This window comes from Protopterus annectens, chromosome 9.part0 (assembly GCF_019279795.1).
Source record: "Protopterus annectens isolate FY-2018-M chromosome 9.part0, PAN1.0, whole genome shotgun sequence".
Lineage (NCBI taxonomy): Eukaryota > Metazoa > Chordata > Ceratodontiformes > Protopteridae > Protopterus > Protopterus annectens.
This window is the reverse complement of record NC_056743.1, coordinates 1,014,082,947-1,014,099,780: the sequence shown is the minus strand read 5'-3', so window position 1 is coordinate 1,014,099,780 and position 16,834 is coordinate 1,014,082,947. Positions and strand designations below refer to the sequence as shown.

At 43.0% G+C, this 16,834-nt stretch overlaps 1 protein-coding gene across 1 annotated transcript in view; it reads left to right on the top strand.

The window, feature by feature from the left end:
- Positions 1 to 16,834, top strand: part of ADCY6 (adenylate cyclase 6) — a 1,739,117-nt gene that overhangs the window by 1,364,269 nt on the left and 358,014 nt on the right. The window contains exons 7-8 of the mRNA XM_044083802.1: positions 5,613 to 5,740; positions 13,205 to 13,363. Of these exons, the coding sequence (XP_043939737.1) occupies positions 5,613 to 5,740; positions 13,205 to 13,363 (287 nt within the window). The remainder of the gene's footprint in view (positions 1 to 5,612; positions 5,741 to 13,204; positions 13,364 to 16,834) is intronic.

Here is a 16,834-nt window from a genome sequence, read left to right as displayed (position 1 = left end):
TCATCTCCCAAGGACCTAAGTGAATAAAAGCAGCTACAGTTAAGAATCCCACCCCCTCAGACAGGGATTCCCGAGCTTTAGACAGATGGGGTAAAAAAGTATACACCTCTGCAACTCTCACCATTAGAGCATTAAATTGTCAGTTCCCCATGCTGAAATACCAGCAACGTACTATGGAACTTATTAAGCAAAAATGATCTACCTTTCCTGACTGTGCATAAAATAAAAGAATTACAAGAGCTTATGCATTCTGCAAGCCAAGTCAGTAAGCATACCCTGCAATGTGGGTTTGACGCCCTAGAAGCATCTTGCAGGGCAGCAGTCACAGGTTCTGTACTTAGAAGGCATGCCTGGCTTAAGGAGCAGACATTGCCAGACCATGTCAGATCAAAATATTGGGCACTGCTCTGAACAAGGACAATCTGTTTGGCACCAAAGCAGAAGAGGTTTTAAAAAAGATGGAAGAAAAGGCCAAGTTTATGCAGACAGTCAAAGATTTTTTGCAAATGCAGTCTCCAAGATTTAGTAGGCATTGCCCCTCAAAACATTGGTCCTTTCCAGCACCCTCAAGGACATCTCAAATTAGACCCAGGGGGAACAGACCTCCCCCCAGGTTACAGTCTCAGGGTATGCAGAGATCTAAGCAGTGGAGTACCTTGACTTCTAAAGCAGAGTGCTAAGCCACACCCTTACAGAAAGAATTCACAATGACTTCTCAACTCCACCCCTCACCTCTGCCCAATTGCTCATGCCCCTAGGAGGAAAACTTGCCCACCATGCAAAAAACTGGAGCTCCATCACCAACGATCGATGGGGTCCTCAACATAGTATCCCAGAGGTACACATTTTATTTCCGCACACTACCAACCCCAAAAGGGTACCCAGACCTTCCTCCAAATCAGTGGGCCGAGGCACAAAACCAAGTTCAGTCCCTGCTCTCCATAAGGGCAATTCAGCCTTTTCCTGCAGAACATATAGGCCAAGGTTTTTATTCCTGACTTTTCCTGGTACCCAGAAAAGAGGGCAACTGGCACCCAATTTTAGACCTATCCATTCTAAACACCTTGTTGGTGGTACCAAAATTCAAAATGCTCACCCTACAGCAGCTTCTCCCTATGCTGTCCAATGATGCCTGGTTAGCCACCCTAGACCTAAAGGAGGGCCTATCTGCACATCCTAATAAGGGACTCTTGCAGGAAATATGTACGTTTCAGGGCAGGATCTATGCATCATCAGTTATCTGCACTTCCTTTTGGCTTATCCACTGCCCCCAGAGTTTTCACAAAATGCTTGGCTCCAGCCATTGCCTATTGCAGGCAGAGAAATATTCAAATTTACCCCTACTTGGACAATTGCCTAATTCAGGCAGACAGTCAGGAAAAGCTGTTTTAGCACCTGACATTTGTAAAGGACCTTCTAACCTCCCTGAGGTACACTGTCAACGAAAAGAAATCCAAACTAGTCTCCAGTCAAAAAATGTATTCCTGGGAGCAAGCTTGGGCACAGCATCCCAGATGGCATTCCTTACTCCAGAAAAACAAGTCTTATCTGATGGACTACTTTGCTCAAATGGCCACCAGAACCCAGCTATCCGCAAGGAAAATCCTGCAGGCTCTAGGGCTCATGGCCTCCTGCATTCTACTAATTCCATATGCCAGACTACATATGAGGAAACTTCAGTGGTACTTAAAAAGCCTTTGGTGCCAACATTCTCAGGACCTGGAAACTATGATACCTTGTCTAAGGAAAGAGTTCCTTTGGTGGGCAGCAGCATGCAACCACAACAAGGGGTTTCCCTTTACACAACCCCGCACCGCCCAGACCCTAACCACAGATGCATCAGATTATGCCTGGGGTGCTCATCTGGATGGCAGTTGCATTCAGGGCCACTGGAGCCCAAATCAAATTCATCTGCACATCAACCAAAAAGAGATGCTAGCTGTTCAGCAGGCTCTGACAGCTTTCAGATCCCTACTCTCACCAGGGCCCTTACTAATCAAAACTGACAACACCACAGTGATGTGGTACATAAACAAGCAGGGGGGAACCCACTCTGCAGGCTAGCCATAACCCTGTGGAACACAGCCTCAGCCATGCATATTCACCTGCAAGCTCAATTCCTGCCAGGCAACCAAAACTCTCTGGAAGACAACTTAAGCAGAAATCTCCTAGACCCACACAAGTGGCAGTTAAACCACAACACCTCAGCCTTGTGACCCAGAAATGGGATACTCCGAAGGTGTACCTATTTGACCCTCCCCCTACAACCACTAGCTCAGCAAATTCTGCACCAGGGTATCTCACAGCAAGGCCTGGAAAGTGGATGCTGTATCCTTCCAGTGGGAAAACCTCTCAATCTATGCATTTCCCCCTCTACCTCTTCTTGCAAGAGTATTACTCAAGATAAGGGAGAAAAGACCAAAGGTAATCCTGATTGCCCCAGACTGGCCACGCCAACACTGGTACCCACTACTGTGCAGTCTGTCACCATTGCCTCCATGGCACCTACCCCAAATCCCTACTCTCCTGACTCAGCAGGAGGGACGATTCTTGCATCCACAGTTGCAGACCCTGAACCTTGCAGCCTGGCTTATCCCTTGACTTCTCCTGCAGTGGCCAGCCTAAGCAATCAGGTACTGGATGTCATATGTGAAGCCAGACGACCCAGTACAAGGAAATCCTATGCTGACAAGTGGAAAAGGTATTGTTCCTGGATTCACATTAAAGGAGTAGATACAGCACAGCCCTCCTTACCTCTCATCCTGGATTACCTAGCAGACCTACTCCACAGAGGCCTCTCCTTCTCCTTCATTACGATCCATGCCTCTGTCATCTCTGCTCATTACAGCACTGAGCCACCTCTCTTCTCTCACCCTCTCATCAAGCTGTTCCTGAGAGGGACTAACAACTTAAGGCCACCAAGAAGAGCCCCCACCCCTGCTTGGGACATTAACTTTGTATTGGAAAAGGTCATGCTATCCCCCTTTGAGCCTGCAGCGTCAGTAGAGTTAAAATTCCTTTCTTGGAAATCATCCTTGCTTCTGGCCATCACTTCAGCTAGAAGAGTGTCTGAGCTACAAGCACTTATGGCTGTGGAACCCTTCATTATTTTTCATGCAAACAGGGTCTCCCTCAGGACTAACCCAACTTTCATGGCTAAAGTGATGTCCAGTGTGGTTCTCAACCAATCTGTCCACTTGTCCACCTTTTTCCCTAATCCTCAAAATAAGGGGGAAAGGATCTTACAGTCTTTAGATGTGCACAGACAGCTAAGATTCTACCTTGATGGGACTAAGCCCTTTAGGAAATCTGACCAGTTACTAGTCAGCTTTGCACTAGGGGCAGAGGGCAAGGCCATATCAAAACAAACCATCTCCAAATGGATAGCACACTGTATCCATTTCTGTTACAAACACCAAGGGAAACCACCCCCTTAGGGAGTCAGAATGCATTCCACTAGGACAACTTCAACCTCTACAGCCTTTCTCAGAGGAGTCCCTACCAGGGACTTTCTGGAAGCTGCTACTTGGAGTCCTGTTCATACCTTCACCAAGCATTGCCACCTGCCCGTCTTTTCCAAATCCAGGGCGGGCTTTGCAACAGCAGTCCTGCAGGGCATACTAGTCGGCCCCAACTCTTCTTGACTGCCTCCACCCATTCTTCAGCTTTGAGAATCAACCCAAACGTGATGACTGCAACAGTGAAACACGAAGAACCTAATACAGTTGTGTACACTTACCATAAATGTAGATGTTCGAGTGAATTCACTGTTGAAGTCCTGGTTTCCCACCCTCCAGCCCCCTTGTATCTCTCTCTCTCTTCCTCATGCCCTACAGAGCTGTTAGTATTTACTTTTTACTGGTGGTGTTTTTCCACCATAACTTAGCTCCCTATTTGGGGACTCCTGACATTTGGGGCAAGAAAAACTGATGTAATGGCGTCGGCTGCCTGTTTTTATACCCCTGACGACCTGACATCAGTACTGAAGCGACAGCAACCAGCTCAGAAATACTAAGTCTCTGGTATTCGGGCAGACTGAGGACTACCCCTGGCAGGATAACCCAAGTGTGATGACTGCAACAGTGAATACAGTCGAACATGTACATTTATGGTAAGTGTACACAACTGTACTTTCTCTGAACTGTACAGCCTTGTCTCCAGTGTGTTTTGTTTGAACTGTCACTCCACGTTTTAGCAAATCATAGTCAGAGCCTATTCCCCAGAATGGATTTAAATCTATAACCCTAGCTAGAGTGAGGAGCAGTCCTTCCCCCATGCAAGCAAGCTCACAACCACCACCCCAAACTCCTTAACTGTTACAAACCATTTCAAGGTCACACATGCCCAGTGTAAGTTAATATAATTGTAGAGTCAAGCCTGTTCATGGGAGCATGCATGAATGATCAGGATGCACTAAAAGTTCATCAACAGCACATGCAACAACAACAACAAAAACAACTTTGTACTTTATTCCAGTTGCCAAAAGTATTCTTAAAGGCGGAATAATTCACATTTGAAGCAGTCTCCAAACTCTTAATCAGTCAATTAATTTTACATTTTTCTATCCAAATTCTGAGAGTACATCTTGTATGGATGTACTTGGGCAACCAAGGCATTACACAAACAGAACCAAAATGTCAGACAGACTAATTGTTTTTCTTTCATGTCAAAATAAAAAGAGGTGACCAGTGACTAAGCAGATTCTTTCCATGTGGTTGACTGAATTAGCTTATATTATTTGTAGATTGACAAGACCCTGGATAGACATATCAGGGCATGCTATACTGGGGCAACTATTACCACTGCCACCATCTTTAACAATGTTTTCATCTAAATTATTTGTGAAGCTGCTACTTGGACTTCCGTTTAGCACTACAATTTGGATGCCCAGTCCAGAAATTGGCAGGATTTGCCCCTGCATGATGTAATTATCCTCAATTGTCCAGGTGTAGGCCCCATGCTGCCACTCTTTTTATTGTTTTGCATCAGTTATGTGCATGATAATCGCAGATTTTCATATATGAGGATTATTGCTACAGAAAGGTGTTGCACCTTCTTCCTTCTGGTGCTGCAAGAAATTTAGATCTGCAGTTTTATTGGATTTATTCAGCTTCAAGTAGTTATAAGATTATGATGGGGTATTTAAGTTGAAAATATAAAGCTGCCATCTATTAGTTTTTGCACAGGAACTGGTACATACTTTTGCACTGGGGCATTTGGTGGAGTACTGTTAATATCTTTGCTCATTAGGCTAGAAGCAATTGTTGAGAACATCATTGTTGATGTCAGTACAAAAAAGAACAGAAGATGAATCTGCTTATACCGTCTTCAACTGAGAAAATTCCTCTAGATGGTTGTGGCGTGGAGATTAACCATGCTACCCCTAGGATCATGTAACTACTGTGTATATCTGGCTGCCACCTATTCCCATTTCTGTTATCATCCTGCAGTAGTGATCCACTTTGTTGAAGACACTGTTTATTATTTGCAGAGTTTTTTTCAGCTCACTGACAGTGGACAGTTGCCTAGTGATTTACAGTAGATAAGTAGTAGTATAATACATTGTGCACTTGTGTTCTGTGTATTTACTGTCCTTTTGTTTGCTGTCCTAGGAAAACCATTGTCTGCGGATTAAAATCCTTGGCGATTGCTACTACTGTGTGTCTGGTCTGCCTGAACCACGAGCTGATCATGCCCACTGCTGTGTGGAGATGGGTGTTGACATGATTGAAGCAATTTCGTAAGTTAAGACAATATGGTATTGATGTTTTCAAGAAACAGTTTGTGTGACATCATGATACAATTAACGTATTTCATTCTTGAGAGTTTCATAGTAAACTTCCTGAAACCTTTGAAAGATTCCTGATTCTCCATTAAAGAAAAAAAAAACTCTTCTCTTTGTTTCCTGTGTGAAATGTGGTATGCTTCACTTACTACATCAGAATGAAATGAAAGTTACTTTGGAGTCTTTTATTTTCCTGATGTTACTGTAACTAGTGCCTCACCTGAGTTGCTTACATTGCAGCCTTGGACCCCAGGTCACCGGTCTCCCTTTCTGTACTTTCTTCATGAATCCGTCCCCCCGTCCCTGTATTACATTCACCCTTTTTGTCTGTCACCTAATGCCTCTTTTACAGCATACACAGCTGCTGAAGTGCTGCCCTTCTCCTTCGGTGCCTGTGCTCATCTCACTTGTGTCTGTTTCACTGCTGTTCTGACACCAGCCTACGTCCAAGTTCTTACCTGCCAGGTTGTTCCTTTTTGGTGAATTGTATGAGTGTTTTTAGCTATTCCTTTTCCAGAGTGGGGAAGGTGTTTTATTTCTGTGTGACAGTCCCCCAGTAGAGATCAGAGGCTGAGGAAGACCACACAGTAGGGATAAAATTTCCCAATTTTCGTAGTAAGTGTCATTCTACATTGTGCTCTGAGAGAGGGAGAGATCATATTACCAGAAAGTTTCCGCAGCTGCTGGGGAAGTACCAGACTAGGACAACTCTGCTCGTATTAGACCTATGAAAGGGAACAATCACCATTTTCCAAACACAGGTAGTTCCTCCCCCTTAGCCTCTGCAGTATATATACATTTGGTTATCAGCAAAAATGTAAGGATTTTCTGTTTTGGGCTTTCTACTTTACTTGGTGATTTATTTTAATATATTTTAAGTCTCAGATGAAACACCTAGGCTGTGCAGCTGTACCAATATGGACTGTGTAAGACAAAAACACCACCACTTAGCCCATACTTTTTTCTCAAATTTTACACTGTCAGCACCCCTTTTCTGACTCTTGTTACTGATTTTGTTTTGTCTCTCCATTGTAGTTTAAACCTAAATTACTTACAGCAGTTTCTATAGGTAGACTGTTGATTTATACTTTATTGTATGTACAAAGCAACAATCTCTTTATGTTGTTTTAAACTGTTTTTGTCAGTTTTGAAGCTCTTTTCATATTTATGAGCTATGTAGGTCACCACTGAAAATGGCTTGGTGTGCCTAAAAACACAGTGGTTATCATTTAGATACATAACAAGCTTTTAGATTGTAGACACTCACATATGTGGCACTTGCGTCACTATGCAGCTTGCATCTTTATTAGTTTTGGCCATAGCTGCCTGTGTTTCTGATTTGGCACCAAAGTGATACCAGGCAGTTTCATGCTGCACCCTCATTTCCCAGTTCCAGTGTTTTACTAAACTCTTAGAGGTAGTAGGTAGATCATACAGAGGTAATAGGTAGAACATATAGAGGCCAGTCAGCTTAAACAGATCTCTTATCAGGAGAGAGATTATCTTTCATATATCTGCCTGTCTGGCATTTATTTATTTATTTGAGGGTTGGGAGGGTGGCCTAATAGTTAAGGTGTTTGCCTTACAAACACAAGGTGCAGGGTTTGAGTCTCACAAGGGATAATTGGCTAAGCTGCCTGTCAGGCGCTAGAATCCGCCACATAACACAAGCACTCAGGTCACTCCACAGCAAGTACAAGTATGACTCAGTCATTGTCCATGCCGGTGTGAACGACCTGAGACGTACCTCCCTGGACTACATGAAAAGAGACATAGAGGAGCTCTCAGTTTATGTAGCCCAGGCCGGTATGACCCTGACCCTGAGCAGTATCCTACCCTCACCAAGAATGATGCCACAATACAGAGACAAAATGATCAGCTTTAATAATTGGCTTAATTACTGGTGTCATTCTAAGGGGATCCAATGTCTGTCTGCCTGGGATGACATGCTTGACAAGCCACGCTGCTTCGCAAGGGACGGCTTGCACCTGTCACCCCTGGGCTTCCGGATATTGGCAAAGGCTCTTGCCACACCCATAGTGCCTTTTTAGGCAAGGCTCAAATGATAAACCTACCGCCCTAGAAAACAAAAATGGAGAAAAACTAAGGGTAATACTGCTCAATGCCAGAAGTTTAAACCTCAAGATGCACTCCCTCGAAGCCCTCCTCAGTATGGAGAACATCGATGTCAGTGCTGTGACTGAAACCTGGTTCAAGGCTCCTGAGAGCACCCCAGCACTATCAGGTTATACCTCATATCATGCGTTCCGGCCCCAAAATCCGGACCGAACCACAAAAGGAGGGGGAGTATCCATATTCATAAAGAATACCCACACCTCCAGGTTAGTGGCAATGCACGAAGCATCGGAGACCATCCAGGTGCAATTAACCATAGGTAAAACTGCCCTACAGTTTGTAACATGCTACAGACCACCTTCTCAAACTCAGGAAACCCACACAGCCTTCCTGAAGACACTGGAGAGTATGAATGTCTCTCCAAACACCATCATATTGGGTGACTTCAACTACCCAAACATAGACTGGGAACATTACTCAAGCCCCAACACCCTAGCCCAAAGGTTCCTTGAGTTCATAAACTCAAATGCTATGGAACAACTAGTCACCATTCCCACAAGAGGAGAAAATATACTAGACCTGATCATCACAAACATGGGGACAAAATGCTCCACACCGAAGTATATCCTCATTGGTGAGATCAGACCATAAATTAATCTCACTGGAGATCCACATCCCCCCACCCCCAGCAAAAAAGACCACAGTGAAGAACTTATCAAAAGCAAACTTCACACTTCTTAAGACTGGAGTGGTATCCTTCAAGGCCCCCGAGCCAGTGGAAACCACAACCCACGCTGCTGAAACCCTTACAAATGCCTTCTACGAGCACCTCCAGGAATGTATGGATCAAGCAATCCCTAATAAAATCAAGACCCTTTCCACCAAAGGCAGGCGCCCGGTCTGGTGGACTCCAGCCATAAACAAACTCTACAACAAGAGGAGAAAGCTACTACATGACAGAGCAAAATCCCTAAAAGGGAAGGCATCTCTGATCAATACTAGCAAAAACTACGATCACTCATAAAATCATCCAAGGCCAACTTTGAGAGAAAAATCGCTAATGACACAAAAGACAATCATAAAGCCTTCTTTTGCTATGTTAGAAACCTGGGTGGAAACTCCCAGATATGCTCAGAATTAGTCCAAAATGATAAAAAAATCATTGAACCCACAGACATTGCCAACATACTGGCAGACAGGTTCAGTGCAAATTTCTCCCCTCCCCCCCAAAAGGAGAAATATCTATCCCACCAGAGTCTAGCCTCCCAAACATCTCAGATGCCCAGGTGAGAGCTGCTCTCTCTAAAGCAAAAAACACAGCATCAATGGGACCGGACGGTGTCCCTGACTATGTGCTACACGAACTCAATGAGGAACTAAACCCACACATAAGGCTGCTGTTTAATCTTAGCCTTACTACAGGATACGTACCCAAAGAATGGCGTACGGCAACTGTGGTCCCACTCCACAAAGGCGGTGCTTCTACGGACCCTGGAAATTACCGCCCCATAAGCTTGACGAGCCTTGTCTGCAAAGCTATGGAGAGGATCTTAATGGAACTCATAAATAAAGACATTGGGGACCTACAGACACTGGATCCTACCCAATTTGGCTTTGTCAAGGGCAGATCCTGCCTCTTGAACTTGGTCGACTTTTTCGAAACAGTCACTAAGGCCATTGATGAGGGTAAGGCAGTTCACACAGCCTACCTTGACCTAGCAAAAGCGTTCGACACAATACCCCACTCGGGCATCATAGAAAAGCTCACCAGCTTAGATGTAAACCCATATGTCACAAGATGGGTTGCAAACTGGTTCAAGGACAGAACACGCAGGGTTAGAGTTGCTGGTGCCATGTCAGACTCTAAGCCGGTCACGAGCGGTGTCCCACAGGGCTCAGTCCTGGGGCCCCTCTTGTTCGGCATTTATTTTTCTGAAGTGCAGGCAAACATAGGGGGATTGTGGCTGACAAAATTTGCAGATGACTGCAAACTGGGCACCATAATTGGCACTCCATCAGACACAGACATCCTCCAGAGAGGTCTCATAGAAATGGATAACTGGTGCCAGAGCCATGGCCTTAAGCTAAATGCCAAAAAATGTATAGTCATACCCTTTGGGAAAAACAAGGTAACCCCTAATTACCACATAGGTGGTAATCCATTAAACACGGAAGAAGTTATCAGGGACCTGGGGACCCAAGTTGACAGTAACCTCTCTTTTGACACTCACATTGCCAAAGTGGTTAGGAAGACCTTCTACATTGCCCACCTGATCATGAAGGGATTCACATCCAGATCAGGAGAGGTCATTGTACCCTGTACTCTTCACTTATCAGACCAATGATTGAGTACAACGCCCCATTCGAATGTACCTTACCCGACACCTGCAGCAGTTGGAAAGACCCCAAAGTTCCTCACCAAAAGGATAAAGGGGCTCAAACATATGTCATACGATGCCCGACTGAAGAAACTCCAGCTCTATTCAGTCGCATACCGTCTGCTCAGAGGTGATCTGTGCCTGACATACAAGGCCATGTCCAACCCGAATTAATGGACATGCTCCACCTCAAAAATCCAAATCCACCAGAGCCACGAGAGCAAGAGACTTAAACCTCAACACGGATATAAATAGGACGTGCTGGAGGGACAGATTCATCACCCAGAGACTCCCTACACTATGGAACAGAATCCCAGTCCATGTGAGGCAGAGCCCCTCACTGACTCTGTTCAAGAGAAATCTTGACGAGTGGATGGGAGATCGTAGGTTTACCCCGGGAATCATCTCTGTATCACTGCTGGACAGAGGCACAGCAAACTAATGGGTATAGTATTCTCATCCTAAGGGGTGGTGAAAGCCACACACACTCTGGCTAGGCTTATAAATGCCCTAGGGCAGATAGCCTAGTATGAACCTATGAACCTGAGCTTAAAATGGCTCGCAAGGGCAGTTAGCTTAGTACTAACCTATTAGGGGTGGGAGGTTGGCATAATGGTTAAGGTGTTTGCCTTATAAACCAAAGGTGCAGGGTTTGATTCTCACACGGGGTAATTGGCTAGGCTTAAAATTGGCCCACAAAGGCAGTTAGCCTAGTACTAATTTATGAACCTATCTATCTATGAACCTATTTAGATTTACATTTGTTAATGGGGTTAGTCTGTCTGGGCTCTTAGAAGCCCTTTTTCAGCACTGGTAATACTCAGTACCAAAGGTGGTTAGAATCTAATGCAGAATTGTTTTGTATCTTAAATAACATAGTTTTTTAATATATGTTGCCCAATGTCAAAAAATTAAATCCTCATAGTAGCAGTAGCAACATCTCCAAACAAAATTATCATGGGGCATGTCTTTTTTGTAAGTTACTGAAATGAAGTCTTATAAATTGAATTACTTGTGACCACTTTTTTCACTTTGCTCATCTATGTATGATTTATTAAACATCACCATTTGATTTTTTCCATTTTTCCCAAGGCGAGGACTTCCTTTTCTTCTTTTTCTTCTGTGCCCAGTTTTTATCAGTGGCCACCTGCTAGCAGTTGTATTTATTTAATTTTTTTCGATGCCCTTATGGCTGAACCTTAACAGATGTCAGTCACCCACAAGAAAGTCTAATCGGCTTAGGAAGAATTTGTCAAAGATGAACTGCAGAATAAGGGGTGTGGCAGTATGATGGATTTGAGGACAGAAGTGACTTCACTGTGCATGTGACCTGGTTTTGTTGATCCTTTTGTTGCTTCTTCTGTAGCTTAAGGCTTTGATGAGGGCCCTGGCTAATGCTGCATTTACAGCCATTCATCACCTCCAGGCTATACATGCCAGTGTCAGGATTAACTGGTAATGCTTCCATATTGTAAAACTAAACCTGTCATGTTGGACTAAAGTAAAAAAAATCTTTACCCATATTAATGTTTTTGTCTGATGCACTGAAACGTTCATACATTAACCAAAGTTCTGCCTCATCTTCCCACTATGGAAAAGATGTTACTGAATGAAGTGTGTAGCTTGACCTCTACCTCCTGATGTTTAGTTTGATTTTGTTGTACAATCCGGTGATTTCTGCATTTACACTTGCATTGTCTGACCACGTTTTCTGACATCTTCACATTTGGATTTTGTCACCTTATGGCCAGTGATGATCTAGTTAGCCTTGTATTTAAAAATTGATGTAATATATATTTGTCAAAGATCATAATTCGTTAGGACAAACTACCTCAAGAAAATTAATAAATTTAAGGCTGTTCATATATAATCCTACAGATGGTAACATTTGTTGACTAGGATTGCGTCTGTCAAAAGGTACCCTTATGTTTTAACAAAGTTGTGATTGCATCTGAAAGATAATTGCTGTTTTAGAAAAAGAATAGAATAAGTTGTGTTTGTGTTTGGGGACGAGCCCCTACCACCATACACACACAATGTTTTTCAGAATATAGGTTTTCATGAATTTCCACATTTGACTTGCATTTTATTTGTGACAGCTAATGATGACATGATATGGACAGAGGCAGCTCCTAAATGCTTTAGCCCATACACGGGTCTACTAAAATTACCTGTGATGTGATATGTGTTACTCTCACTAGGAGTAATATATAATTATTGATCAAGGGATATGCACAGTGGCGCAGCAAATAGCGTTGTAGCCTCACAGCAAGAGGCTCCCCAGTTTGATTCTTGGCTGGGGTGCCTTTTGTATGGAATCTGCATGTCCTCCCTGTGTTCGCATGGGTTTCCTCTGGGTGCTCCAATTTTCCTCCCACATTCCCAAGACATGCAGTAGGTGGACTGGACACACTCAGTTGGCTATGTGAGTGTGCATGCGAGTGTGTGTTGTGGGAGAACTACCTTGGCAGGGGTAGCCACCCAACGGTGTAAACCTTGGCTCTAGATTGTCACTATTGAAGTGACACCCCAACCCCATGTGCAAAAATGGGAAAAAGGGGTTGTGGATGGATGGATTATGGGACAGGTAAGACCAAACTAACACCAAATGGGATAGATTAATTCAAGCACCAAAAGGGAAATTGGTTAGGCTTAAAATGGTCCACAAGGGCAACAACCCTAGTCTAGTACTCATCTATGAACCTATATTGTGGAGTTTGGGTGGTCCAGGTTATTTTCTTCCCACAAAACACTAAAAATATATATATATATATATATATATATATATATATGTGTGTGTGTGGTTGCGCGCATGTTTACGGGGAGCGGATTTTATGTTTGTAAATGTATTTCTTTTTGGAATTCTTGTCTGTTTTCATTCTGGATGTATCGTATGACAAAAATTAATTTAAAATGTAGAATGCTTATTAAATGTTAGTGAATATTTTCTTATGGTTTTCTGCAGCCTTGTTCGAGAAGTGACAGGAGTGAATGTAAACATGAGGGTTGGAATTCACAGTGGGCGTGTCCACTGTGGTGTGCTGGGGCTTCGGAAGTGGCAGTTTGATGTTTGGTCCAATGATGTGACACTGGCTAATCAAATGGAGGCTGGGGGAAAAGCTGGGTAAGTGAATTGACAGGTACAGTAGTCCTTTGGAAAAGGGTCAGTAGAGAGTGCTGGATGTTTGCATATGCTATGTGAATTAAAAAGAACTTTACGTACCATTGTCTTTATGCATCACTTTCTCTAGGACTGTGTTTTGTCTGTTAAAAGGCATCTTGTAGCAGTAGCCTTTTCTGTCATTGTAGCACTTGCATTGCAGGAGCTTGCTGATGTGAGCTTATCACTGTAGACTCTGGAACATTTTAGCATACTTTAGTAGTACACTGTTCTGCATACATGCAGTTTCTAGGGAATGCAAACAATTTGAAAGAGGAGGAAACTACAATAAGACTGCAGACCTCTAGCGATGTTAGTTTTACAACAAATTATAGAAAGGCACAGAAATCATTTATGTCTTCCAGACAGGTTCCTGTAGAGACAGGCAGTTTAAGATTATGTCCATCTTTGTAGGAGTTAGCCTTATTTTACCTGTGGAATTCAGTGTGTGATTCCTTTTAAAATGATTTGCCAGTGTGTACTACTACATCTTGACATCCTAAGGATTAAGTGCCACTATGCATTTTCCTATCAGTCCTTATGTTTTTGTACTGTATTTTAATAAAAAGCTTAAAACTTTTGCCCAAATAAATTTAGGGTATCCCACAGAGATTTTACTTTGGGGATGCTGTGAGGTATGTCCATAGGCTTATATGGACAAGACTTCAGTCATTTGCTACTCTTTTTACCTTTAGTAGGTTTCTCCTGCTATGGCCACTCAGAATTCAGGAGCTCAAAAGCCTTCTTTTCCTGACAAACCAGATGCTGTATGACTGTCCGTCTCTTCCCAGCCACATTCCTCTTTCTCTTCACCTTTCTCTTTCTCTTCCTATTTGGCTTCAGATCACTCACAATTCTTGGGTTCTGTCAGTCATTCGTCAGGGATACTTCATGGTGTGGAAATCCCATCCTCCTTTTATGGACATTCTTCAGCCTCCTCGAGAACAACTTCCTTTTTTCCCTGAGGTTCTTCGAAATCTCTTGGCTCAGTCATGAGCAATGCTGCGTCTCTTAAGCTATATTGACGCACCTCACATTTTCCCTAACCTGATGCATCAGGGTAGAGAGAAAATGTGAGTTTTTTTAAGTCTTTTTTTCAAAGTAATCAAAATCCCAAAACCTACACTGATGGGGGGAAACATTTGTCAGTTTCTGTACTACATGCTGTGGTGTGCAAGTAAGATTTTTTTCATCAGCAAATCACTGCATTATCCAACATCTCTGACTGGGATTGCAGGAGTTAAGAATACTCGTGGAAGGGAGTGGTCCACAATTTAGCCTACATATTCACTTAGATGTGGGAGGAATGGGGGCATCACATGTGATATAAAAGTTTGTGCATTTTTTTTCTCTCTAGATTAGATTTATTTGACATAATTCCATCATGGTGTGTGACATTGTTGCCATAAAGCACTTATAATAAGTTAATCTTTTTGGCAATTTTAGTTTTATTTACTTGACAGTTGTTGACAAAATAGCATGTGTCTTAACATTATAAAGTCAAAAAACAGGAAAAAGTGTACCCTCAGGGCGTAAAGGCATTCTGAATGGAGACCGTGTAAACAGTGTCAATAATATACTCTGTAAATTATTCACAATGGAGTTAAGCACAAACAAGAAATTATGCAGTCATTTTCTTTAGTTGGAAGTCTTCTCAACAAGTGTACATCTGTTTACATTTTGCTTGATTCGCTTGTATTAAGTATTGCATTGTTTGAGGTGTTTCTGAGGCACAGAGGGATAAAGCCATGACTACAGCCCAGCTGACCGGGTTTGATTAGCTCTTCAGGTGACTTAGAGTGGCAGTGAGGAATAACAAGTTATGTGGGCATGAGCTATGATGATCCCTAGCGGAGGCTGGGGTTGTCATAGTAGCAGGGGGCTTGGTCCAAAAAGGGAAATAGGGTGGTGGATATGGCTGAGCTGCTGCAGAGGGAGGACAATACTCCCCACATTCTTATTGCACACCCACCCCTCTGATGCAACCACTGACACCAGTGGGAGGGGAGAAGTATTGAGATAGGTCAGTAAGTAGAAAAACAACAGCTGAAGGTGACAGTGACACCCCCAGGACACACTCGGTCACAAGTCCAGCTATATTGGAGAAGTCCTAGGGGAAAAAAGCTGGTAGACCCAGCAATGGACATGGGGTTCTAGGTCATAGGATGAAATGGGGGAGCAAAAAGTGTTTTAAAAAAAAAAAAGCACTGCACTGTTTCGTTCCTTGGCTGCATTCTGGAATAGTGAAGTTCCAAAGATTTTTAGATGTCTTGTCAGCCTTGAAATCCATGTTTGTCTGATTCTTATCTGAAAGAAGACAGGATACTGAGCTCTGAACTGATATAGTATTACTGTAAGAATAACTGGATATGACTTTGTGTATTATTTTGGCTATAAGGTAGGATAGAATTGTTGCTTAGTTAGAATTATTAGTTCATCTTCTTCTTGCTCAAGATTAATGCTTTTGTAACCAACCTAATATTATAGCTTTGACAATAATAGATAAAGCTGCCACTGTGATCTAGGTGGTCCACGTTTGAATAGCTCCAATGCAGACTTGCCTACCCTGAGCATTGATAGGATGGCTGTTCCTCCACATGCATGTGGAGAGTTGCAAGTGACAACGTTATGGTTTTAACTAAGTGTGCACATGGTTTACCATGCTGGTTACAGCAGACCTCATTTTCATGTAAACTGGAGTACTTGTATGCAGGGGGAGGGTGTCATAATCCTGACTAATGACATAGATGCTCACGTTCACTGTACACTGTTGAGAGCACTCTATGGCATTCTAGATGACAATCCATCCCTTTCTTTGCTTTCCCAATGGGGAAGAACACATGGAATTGTGGCTGATGGGGAGGAGTTGGTTAACACGCATTGAGGAAAAAAAGACTAGAAACTGTTAATTTACCTTATAATTGTCTGATGTGATGTCCTTTTTATTCTTCCTCACGATTGGTCTGAGATCTGATCCTCTGATCTGACTCAGCCGCATTTACAAGACTTAGGATCTGAATCTCGTGGTCCTTCCTCTACCTATAATGCTCTGTCCCATTCCTAACTCCTCAGTTCTCGTTTGCCGCCATGGCAAGACGCAAATCTGGTCTCAAGCAGTGGGAGTGAATTTTTTTTCTATAAACTTGTTAGCTTTGGATTATCCAGTTTTAATTTTTTCTTGTTTAAATAGTGTAGTTACTGTTTTCTTCCCTCCTCCTCCCTCTTATTGATATTTAGGAAGTTGCCGGTGTTAGGGTGTGCTCTTTCTCTCTCTGCCTTTCTTCCTTTAATGCCTGTTCGACACATCTTATATCCCTATCACACTTATTAATATAAACCAAAAAATATATATTTCTTTCCTGTGTTTTAGGTGTGTGTTTAAACTGTTTTTCCTAGCTTAGTGTAAGTATGTACTCCAGGTAGAATGTGTAGTTC